A 10,657-nucleotide genomic window follows, 5' to 3' on the forward strand; every position below is an offset into this window, starting at 1 on the left:
CACACACACACACACACACACAACTCTTTACTGAAACAAACCACCTGTTATGTAGAACTGGCTTTATGCTGAACAATGAAAAAAACTTCTTGTTTAGGATTTAGAGAACCTTATAAAGAAACCGTCATTAAAAAGCCAAAGAATATTTATTGAATGCAAGTGTTTTGAGGCACCTTCTGTATCATCTTAAGACTTTCAGGGTACACTGGCCCTTAAGGACTAACTGTACCCCCTGATCTTGACCCTCAGTGCACATAAGTCTCATTGATCCTTTATCCTTCTCTGCTGTGGCCACGTCCTTGAATCATTTATGGGACATGGTGGTGCTGATGTGTGCCATCTAGTCAGTCCCTACTCATACGGTTTTCAAGGCTATAAATTGTCATGGGAGCGGACAGCCTCACCTTTCTCCTGTCCGGGACATAGTGAAAGGATGATAAAGTGTGATAAAGATGGGTCAGCAGGTGAGGGAGGCATCATAATGCCCACACAAACAAAGAGAAAATGGAAAACCCAGTACTTCTCTGAGAAAGACACCAAGAGACCATAGAAACAATGTTATTCAGATCTTCTTCACTCCCTTCATTTGGATGGAATCATATGTGACCAAAAACCAGTTCTGTGCCTGAATCTTGCAATGATAATTTGCTGTCAAGGTGTTTTGTTTTAAAGCTAGGAGATAAGATTTGTCAGGCTGTGGTTCTTATCATAAAGATTTCCCCAGCCCAAACCCATAAAAGGACTCCTGGTGTGGCGCTGTCGAGTCAGCACTGGACTTCGAACCACAAGACTCGCAGTTCAAACTCACTGCTCCTAGGAAATACAGGGTCGCTATGAGTCAGAACCGACTTGACGGCACTTAACAACAACAACCCATAAATATGACTGTCTTTGTTCTTGAGAAAGTAGCAGTGAAGTCTTTATAAAATGATTTGGTATACTCTCTTTTCTGAGGGGAAATTGTCAAAGGTGACCAAGGTACAGACTTATGGGAGTTGTAGGTCTTCCCAGCTTCCCCTCCATAAGAACAGTCACCTTCGTTCCCCTGAATCCATGACTCCTTAACCCAGTGGCTTGGAAACCCCTGACTGATGCATATTTGCCTATGCTCGGCACTTTCTGTGTCTGCAGCTCTAGTAAGTGCAAGAGCACACCTAATCCACGACTCTGACTTGTTAGTCATGAGATCACGTGGAACATAGTGAGCACTTGTAGAAAAGGAGGCTCTAGCACCACCTAGGCCGTATCTGCTCCATCAAGAAGAGTGGCAGTAGGAAAGGCCTGGGCACTCAGCTAAACGTTCAGCAACCGTTGTTGCTGTGAAGTGAGGCTGAGTCAGTGCCAACTCATGGCGACCCTGTATAGGGTTTCCGAGGAGCAGCTGGTGAGCTTGAACCACCGACCTTGTGGTTCAAACTGACCTTGCAGTCAAGTGTTTATCCTACAGAGACACACCAGAAGTCCTATCTCCCCACAGCGTGGTCTAAATAATATTGGTGCCTTTCTTAGTCTCTGTTGTGGAGTCTGAGTCCGACATGTTTGATTGGACCTTTCCACATTCTATGTTAGCATCCTATTTTAGAGGGGTGTGCCAGATTGAATGTAATTTTCACAAAAATGTTTTTTCTGTCTTTTCTACTTTAATCAATTCTGACAACAGAGGGTGTTAGGATCCCATACTACATTGCCACTTTGAGGTATGAGATCTGACTTCTTCAAACTAGTCTCATGTTCAGGAAAGCATAATTAATCATTTTCTACTAAATTCCCTCCCCAACATAGGCCTTTCTGATGTAGAAACAGAAATACAGTAGATATTTGAGGGAGTCTGGCTGAATTTGAAGGAGTTGGGGATGTTTTTATTAGCATCTAAATATACAGATGGATGCCTTTGTACTTGGGTTGCATTATTTAGCAGAGGAAAAGCTGAATACAATTGATTTTACTCCATGCCTCAGCAAATGCCACATTCAGTTTGGGTCCTAGCAGAAGAGAACACTGTGATCTGAACACAACTTGAGAGCCCAGTGAGTAAACACATGGCTCCGACCCCCAGCCCCAGATCCCATTAGCTGCAGGACTGTAGGGCAAGCTAACCTCTCCATGTCCTCTTTTGCTCATGTGTAAAATGGTATTTCTGGTAGCGTAGTGGTTACGAATCGGGCTGCAAACCGCAAGGTCAGCAGTTCGAAACTACCAGCTGTTCCGCGTGAGAAAGGTGAGGCTTTCTGCTACTGTAAAGATTTACAGCCTCGGAAACCCTATACAGGGTCGCTATGAGTCGGAACCGACTCCACGGCACATAACAACAACAACAACAAAATGGTATGGAGGTGACACTGCATACCTCACAGTGTTGAGAGGGTTAAACAAACTACTCTACCAAATACTTAGAGGAATCCCAGCACATGGACACATACGAGTATTATATAATTACTGTATAAAGACAACTAAAGACTCTCATAACCTTTTGTTCACTGTCTTGAAGATACTTTAACCAGCAAGTTTTATGATTAATTACATTATACTATTAAGCACAAACATAGACTCTATGTTTGAATTTACATGTGTTACTTTTCCAGTTATGGGATTCACCATTGAAATCTTGCTATTTTCTGATTATAGTATTCATTTTTTTTCATACAATTGTACCTTTTAATATTTCTATGAATAACAAAAATACTTAAATTCTTTGTATTCTAAAGTCTTTGAGAGTTTGGTTATGAAAAGAAACCAACAGAATGTAAGAAGTACAAAAGAATATTTAATATTCCTATAGACTTGTCTTTAACATGCTATTTTGAAGGTGCCCTGGCGGCTGAACGACTAAGATCTCAGCTGCTAAACCAAAGAGCTGGTAGTTAGAACCCACCAGCAGCTCTGTGGGAAAAAGATGAGGAAACCCGCGGGGGGCTTCTATTCTGTCCTCTAGGGTAGTGATGAGTCTATGGCACCCAGCAACCTGCTATTTTAGTTCATGGGATAAGATTTTAATCTCTATTTCTCATTCAGAATGTGGGTGTGCAATCCTATTTTGCCATCCTTGCAGGATGTTTTTTAAGCTTCAGATCACATGATTCCCATGAATTACATTGACACCTGAGTGATGCTTGGCAAAATTAAGACTTACTGAATTCTTCATCTGAAATACCCAGCATTGGCTCATAGACATTGCCTTAAAGCAAGTGTTACTTCCTTTTCTCATTAGATTTGTATATTACGTTTAAAAATAAATTAATGATTTGTAGGTACTTTTTTGTAATCTGTAGCATTAACTATTTTTTATTGAAATGTAATGAAGAAGACTGTTATGAAATCAAGTTTAGTTAAAGACTTTTGAGCAGCTTTAGAATAATTCTACTGAAGAGTAAATGATTAAAATCATCATTTTACCTTACTTTCTTTTCACTTGAAACAGGAGATCAGTGCAGTTAACTATTCAACTATCCGAGCCTCCAATTTTGGAACAAACAAGATGACGCGTATCAACATACCTGGGTGGAACACAAATGGCAAATGGCAGAGACACATATGCAATGTACGATGTGAATACAGTCTTCTTTACACTAACATGAAAGTTTTATGTTAACATGAGTGTACTTTGCATGACACTAATCATATTGGCACTGTGGGTTATTGCAATGGACTTCAAAGTCAGTTTAAACTACAAGGTCGGTGGCTCAAGCTCACCAGACACTCCTCAGGGTCATTAGGGATCAGAATCGGCTCCATGGCACTTAACAACAACAACAGTAATATTCATGGAGTCCTGGTGTGGCGCTGTGGACTAATGACCTGGACTGCAAGGTCAACAGCCGCTCGTCGGAAACCCTATACCGGGTCATTGTGAGTTGGAACCGACTCGATGGCATTTAACTACAATTTATCGTATTCATGGGAACCCTCTACTCAGTTATTCATATTATCCATGTTTGAGCCTAAACTGAATTACCAAGTTTCCACTAATTTCCATTTTTTATGAATTGTATAGAATCTATTGGTTGCAGATTTTCATAATAAGTTTTGATAAATTCATACCTTTAACAAAGGATAAAATGGTATGATCAATTTCACATAGAAAAATTTCAAGTTAATTCCCTGAAATTAATTTTCCTCTCATATTTTCAAGGCTTACATGGTATTGGTTGTGGTGGTTATGTGTCATTGCGTTGGTTTGGACTCACAGCAATCCTGTATATGGTTTCTGAGGCTATAAATCTTTACGGGAGCAGCAAACCTCGTTTTTTCTCCAGCTGTGTAACTGGTAGATTTGAACTGCTGACCTTGCAGTTAACAGCACAGCCCATAATCCATTATGCTTCCAGGGCTCCTGATGGATAACGTGGTGGTGGTGGTGGGCCATGCAGTCGGTTCCGACTCATAGTGACTATGTGTAGGGTTTCCGAGGCTGTAAATCTTTACAGGAGCAGAAAGCCTCATCTTTCTCCCACAGAAGAGACACAGTAAGCAATTAATTATCTGTAAGACCATACAGCTTAGTGAAGTCAGCTGTCTGAACTCATGCCCTGGTTCTCCTACTTAAACAATCTCTGGGATCTTTGACAAGTTAACTTAACCAATATGTGCCTCAGTTTATTTATTGGCAAATTGAAGACAGTAATTGTACCTATTTCACAAGAGTAGTTGTGAATGTTAATTAAGTTAATATACATGAAAAGGTTAGAAAATTGCCTAACGTATTAAAGTTTCATTAAATATCAGATAATGTTAGCACTGTAGGATATGCACTTGACCTCAAGGTTTGAACTGCAAGGTCGGCGGTTCCAATCCACCAGCTGCTCCTTGGAAACTCTATACCTATGAGTGAGAACCGACTAGACAGCATGCATCAACAATTAATCAAGTGTTATTTCTTGGAGTCCTGGTGTAGTACTGTAGGATTGCTCTAGACTGCTAACCTCAAGGTTGGTAGTTCAAACCCACCAGCTACTGCTCAGAAACCCTGTACCAAGTTGCTCTTAACCCTGTACTGGATGGCTCTTAACAGTAACAGCAACAGTGTTATTTTGTATTATGAATTCAACATCTGAAAACTATTTTTTTTAAAGCCCTCCTTTATTGAATCCTTGATCTATATGCTCTGATTCTGTATCTCTTTCTACCAGACACTGCTCCAAGTGGAAGATGTGAACTGTATCAATCTAGACTGGCTCAACGGATCACTGGAATACAACCACGCTGTAAACAATCTCCCTGTGGTCAGTGCTGAGGTGGCTTATTTTGTTGATATTCTGAGGGTAAGAAGAATTTGTATTTTTACTTAAAAGATGTGTAACTGGCTTTGAATTGTAACATGCAGAATTTTTGGCAATTTTATATTCTTTGTATCAGCATAGACAAGTACTGAACAAGTGAAATATTCAGCAGAGCGAAGGAGCCCCCTACTTCCACTGAAAGTGTCTGTGCCCAAACAAATCACCACTAGATGGCGGTGTCTCTTCAGAGGCTCATTACCAAAATGTCCCCCCAAGGACTGTGGTCTTGGTCCTCAAGTACAACCATTTTGATAAATTTTCATCACACTACAAACCTAGCTTTAGGATTACAAACTGTTCCCATCTTATAGATGCTATTTCTTTAAAATGAGAAATGAAATTTCTCACTGAAACAAGGGGTCAGCTGAGACTGATGGCACCGTGGTTAATCACTCAGCTACTAACCAAAAGGCCAATCCATTCAAACCCACTAGCCACTCCATGAGAGAAAAATATAACAGTCTGCTTCCATAAACATACTTATTTAAAGACTTGGAAACCCTAGAGGGCAGTTCTCTGTTCTATAAGGTCGCTATATTGACTCAACAGTGGTGGGTTTTCACAGGCCAACCCACAAACTATTTAACCTCTACATATTCTGTAAGAATCAAGTTGAGCTTTGTTCTTTATGAGGGAGACACCCTGAGACACTTACAAGTCTCCAAATGCTTTACCATTATAGCAAATCATTCCCCACTGTTCAGTGGCCTTTCCAGATGTCCGAGGAGAGCTTGCTGTGGGCAGCACTGGGGATACTGCTCTGAGCAGGACGGTGTCCCTGCGCCCACAGAGCATGAACTCAGATGCAAACACGTGAGGAAATTAACTAGACATTATCAGTCGTGATGGTGCTGTGAAGAAAATCCAACACAATGGGAGGAGGGCAGCAGAAGGGAACCTAGGTGGAAGGCCTCTCTGAGGGGGTGAAGTCTGAACCCTGGCTAGTATGAAGTTTTTCCTGGTTGTAAGCAGCCTGGAGAACGAACACTCATCCAGCTCCCTCCTCTTCTCCTCTTCCTCTTCTGTGGGAGCCAGACTGAAGAAGAATCAGCCAAAGAAATGGCTGTGAGTCTCATCCCTGCCTCAATCTGTCATCTCAACACAGCTAATTAGGCACTGCATTAACTCACCTGGATGAAGTTGCTGAAAAGGAGAAGGATAAAAGAGAAGGCAGTCCCAGAGCCCATCTCAGACACCTGCCTATACGGGAGCTAGGAAAGAAAGCAGAGATACAAAATGATCGAATCTGCAGCTCGTAGCCATGCCTGGGTAAGCACACTGAACAAACCATTGTCTTAGAGTCCATGTCAACTCACAGTCACCCTACAGGACACGGTCACCCTACAGGACAGGAGCACCCTATAGGACAGGGTAGAACTGTCCCATTCGGTTTCCAAGGCTATAAATCTTTACGGGAGCAGGTTGCCATATCTTTCTTCTATGGGTTTGATCCACTGACCTTTTGGTTAGCAGCTGAGTGTTTGACCACTGTACCGCCATTCATATATATAAATGAGAAAGAAATATATAGGTTTTATAAAGCAATGTATAATACTGTCATAGCTAGTGGGGGAAAATGGAATTTGATCAAATGATAAATGTACACGAGTGAAGGCAATTGCTTGATTTTCACTATTGTGAAGACAGCCTGAAGCTTTAATGGAAAAAAATTTTTTTTAAATCTTGTTCATTTGTTTCCCATGAATTTGGTTAGTATTTCGGTTTTGGTTTTGCTCTTTTGAATTTTCAGCTTATGAATATTCTTCAGAATGCATCCTTTTAGACCAGAGTCATCGCAGACATTTCCTAAAGCTGTCATAGTTTGGGGGACCACGCATGGTGTGTGCTTCCTTTTGGGCATGTGTTAGAAGGGTTGGTCCTCAGGGTAGATGGGCACAGGCTTAATGCCACAGATAGTACTGGACATCCCGCTGCCCTGAGGACTATGAGGCCCCTGAACACAGGAGAAGCACAGTCCAGGGTTGGGGGCGGCATTACTCTGGCCTTCCTGCAATCAGACAAAGATGTAGGTGGCAGGGGGTGTCGCTTTACCAGTTCCCAGCTTGTGTGTGAAAGAGAGCACCATCCCAGCTCTCTCGTCCTCTTTTTCTAAAGCATTTTAACCCACTGCCTGCTCTGCTAAGAATGCTTCTTCTGTTTCCCTTTACAAACTTCTGTCAGACAAAATTTGGATATCCCCCATCTAAAGTGCACTTGATTGGCCACAGCTTGGGAGCACATCTGGCAGGGGACGCTGGGGCAAGGATCCCCGGCCTCGGAAGAATAACTGGTAAGCATGCCCTAAGGTAGGCCTTGCATTTGTTTACAAGTTGTGTTTATACATAATATCAAATACCTGAATGTTGTTGTTGTTGTTAGGTGCCATCAAGTTGGTACTGACTCATAGCAATCTTATGTACAACAGAGCAACTCATAGTGACCCTATGTACACGTGTCCGGTCCTGGGCCAACCTCACAAGTGTTACTTGAGCCCATTGATGCTGCTACTTTGCCAAGCCATAGGAGGCAGCTCTTGCCCAGTCGCATTTTGAGTGCCTTCCAACATGAGGGGCTCATTTTCTGGTACTATATCTGACAGTGTTTCTCTGCTATTCATAAGGTTTTCAGTGACTAAATATTCGGAAGTAGTTCATCTCTCCTTCTTCCTAGTCTGTCGGAAGTTCACCTAAAACTTGTCCACCATGGGTGACCCTGCTGGTATTTAAAATACCTATGGCATAGCTTCATGTTGTTGTTGTTAAGTGCTGTCAAGTTGGTTCCGACCCATAGCGACCCTGTGTAGTGTTTCTGAGGAGCAACTGGTGAGCTTGAACCACCAGCCCTGAAGTTCAAACGGCTTTGCAGTCTGGCGCATTAACCCACAGTGCCATTAGCTTCATAGTCGTCACCAAATGAACTAGCAGAAGCCAATGTGAGAGTCATCTAAAGTAAATCCTGGAAGTGTTTGTAAAATGTGACTGTGCGGATACATGTTCAAGAGTGCCTATGCAGACGGTCTGTGATGGAGAACGGAAGCAGGGCTCCTGTAGGGGCAGGTTGAATGAATGATGGCACATTCCAAGCTTTGACATCAACCCCAAACCAAACCCACTGCTGTTGACTCCATTCCAACTCCTGTGGTTGTTGTTGTTGGGTGCTTCTAGAAGTGCCCCAGAGTTTCCACAGGTGTCATCTTTACGGAAACTGACGGCCACATCTTTCGCAGGTGGGGTTTGAACCATTGACATTCTGGTTAGTGCTGAGAACTTCTACTACCAGAGCTCCTTTGCTTTGGAAATAGCAAACCTTGAAACCGCTCCTCAGAAACTCTATACAGAGTTGCTATGAGTTGAACCATGTACAACATCCATTGGATGGCACTTAACAACAACAACAACAATACAAAGAACAAGTCAGATCTCTACTGACTATCTTAGAAGGTGAAGTTTTTCCTGGTGGTAAGCAGCCTGGAGAATGAATTAGGGAACAGAACACTCATCCAGCCCCCTCCTCTTCTCTGTGCATGAGTGTTGCTAACCTGGTTTATTTACAGCCAATGTCCATGTCTTCCCGGTTATTAAAGTTCTGAATATTACTCGTGGCTATACTATTAAGTCTAGAAATAAGTTGCATAGTAAAGCATACATAAATTGATTTTGAAGATGAACATTAAGCATTGCCTTTTCTACCCACTGACTTCCAATCCAATTCAGTCAGATGGGTGGGGAACAAAACATCAGTTCCATTACCTGCAAACTGGGCTGGCCTCTCCTTCCACAGCCTCTGCTGCCAGTCAGTCAGCAAACTCCACATCTCCTTTTTTCCTTCTTCTTCACTTAATGAATACTTCTATTGAACACCTATGTGAACCAAGTGCAAACCCCTAAACAGCTCAAAGTAAAGGCTTCAGAAGATAGCAGACGACAAGCAGGCTACCAAGAAAGCAGAGAGACAGTTGTAATGGGCAGAGGGAATCCACTGGACCATTGAAATTAGAACACTGAAGAACAAAATATTGAACTCATGGTTGGGATCACAGAGACAAACAGCACACAGCTGCAGGCTAGGTCTTGCTGAATGACAAAGATTGGGGCTTATCAGTCTGTACCTCTCCAGCATCATCACACTGCCCAGGAAGTGTTGTTGTTGGGTGCCACCAGATAGATTCTAACTCATAGTGACCCTGTTGTGCACAACAAAATGAAACACTGCCCACTCTTGTGCCGTCCTGACAACTGTTCTGTTTGAGTCCATGGTGTTTGTCACTGTGTCCATCTTCTTTAGGGTCTCCCTCTGTTTCGCTGACCCTCCACTTTACCAAGCATGATGGCCTTCTCCAGGGACTGGTCCCTCCAAACTCCACATCTTTTGCATCTGTTTTGTGCCTCTCCATCCCCTGGCCCACTAGCTGAGCTCCTGGTGGACTTTGGCTTGGCCCCCAGCTGATCCCAGCCTAGCCTGTCTCTCTGCAAGTCTTCTCTCACAGCAAGGCCCTTCCAAAGACAGGTTTAAGAGTTCTCATGACTCCTTAGCTGGTTGTACGGTTTCCTCACGTTTCGCCGCATTTGTTCATGTTTCTGGGTCTGTGCATACACAGTTGCTTCTTAAAGCATTTCCTCTTTGTCCTTTAAGATTCATGGTGAATGGGCCATTCACAGGCAGAGTTCATGCCTTGGGCTCCCCTCATTCCTTGCCTGGTACCTTTTGTTTGATTCACAAAGATAAATATCACATCACCTGTGGTCTCATCATTGCCTATTATTTTCAGTAGGCCATGAACTACTCCAGATCCTCCCTTACCCCATGCTCACCTGGGCCTGGAACATAGCTATTATTGGTGTTGTTGTTAGGTGCCATGAAGTCTGTTCCAACACTGCCCAGTGCGGCACCAGCCTCACAGTCATTGCTGGGTTTGAGCCCCTCCTTGTAACCACTGTGTCAATCCGTTCTCTCTTTCTCTGACCCTCTACTTTACTATATGACACGTAGTAGGTGCACATTGTCCTTTTCTCAAATCAATTATCTGAAGAGATTGCTTTACTGTCACAATTTCAACTTGGAATATGTTTTCTTATAATATCTAATAGTAATTCAAATGAGATTAATGTATTTTACCTCTGCCATCTGATGATGGAACAGGCTTTTTCTGCTGAAAATGCCCTCTTTCTCCTGGCTCTTTGCTCCCAATCCTTCATAATTCTTATTCGTTGTTGGTGTTGTGTGCCGTCGAGTTGGTTCCAACTCATAGTGACCCGATCGGTATAGGGTTTCTGAGAGTGGCTGGTGGCCTTGAACCACTAACCTTGTGGTTACCAGTCCAGTGCTTATCCTCCAGTGCCACACCATTTAGGAAAAGAAAATTATATTTTTGCTTTGGAGTT

At 42.7% G+C, this 10,657-nt stretch overlaps 1 protein-coding gene across 1 annotated transcript in view; it reads left to right on the plus strand.

Moving 5' to 3' along the window:
* The window catches only part of PNLIPRP3 (pancreatic lipase-related protein 3), a 68,261-nt gene that overhangs the window by 24,334 nt on the left and 33,270 nt on the right, over positions 1-10,657 (plus strand). Inside the window, exons 3-5 of the mRNA XM_006831491.1 lie at positions 3,419-3,538; positions 5,127-5,258; positions 7,458-7,566. Coding sequence (XP_006831554.1) covers positions 3,419-3,538; positions 5,127-5,258; positions 7,458-7,566 — 361 coding nt within the window. The remainder of the gene's footprint in view (positions 1-3,418; positions 3,539-5,126; positions 5,259-7,457; positions 7,567-10,657) is intronic.

Source organism: Chrysochloris asiatica, unplaced genomic scaffold, assembly GCF_000296735.1.
Source record: "Chrysochloris asiatica unplaced genomic scaffold, ChrAsi1.0 scaffold00003, whole genome shotgun sequence".
Classification (NCBI taxonomy): Eukaryota; Metazoa; Chordata; class Mammalia; order Afrosoricida; family Chrysochloridae; genus Chrysochloris; species Chrysochloris asiatica.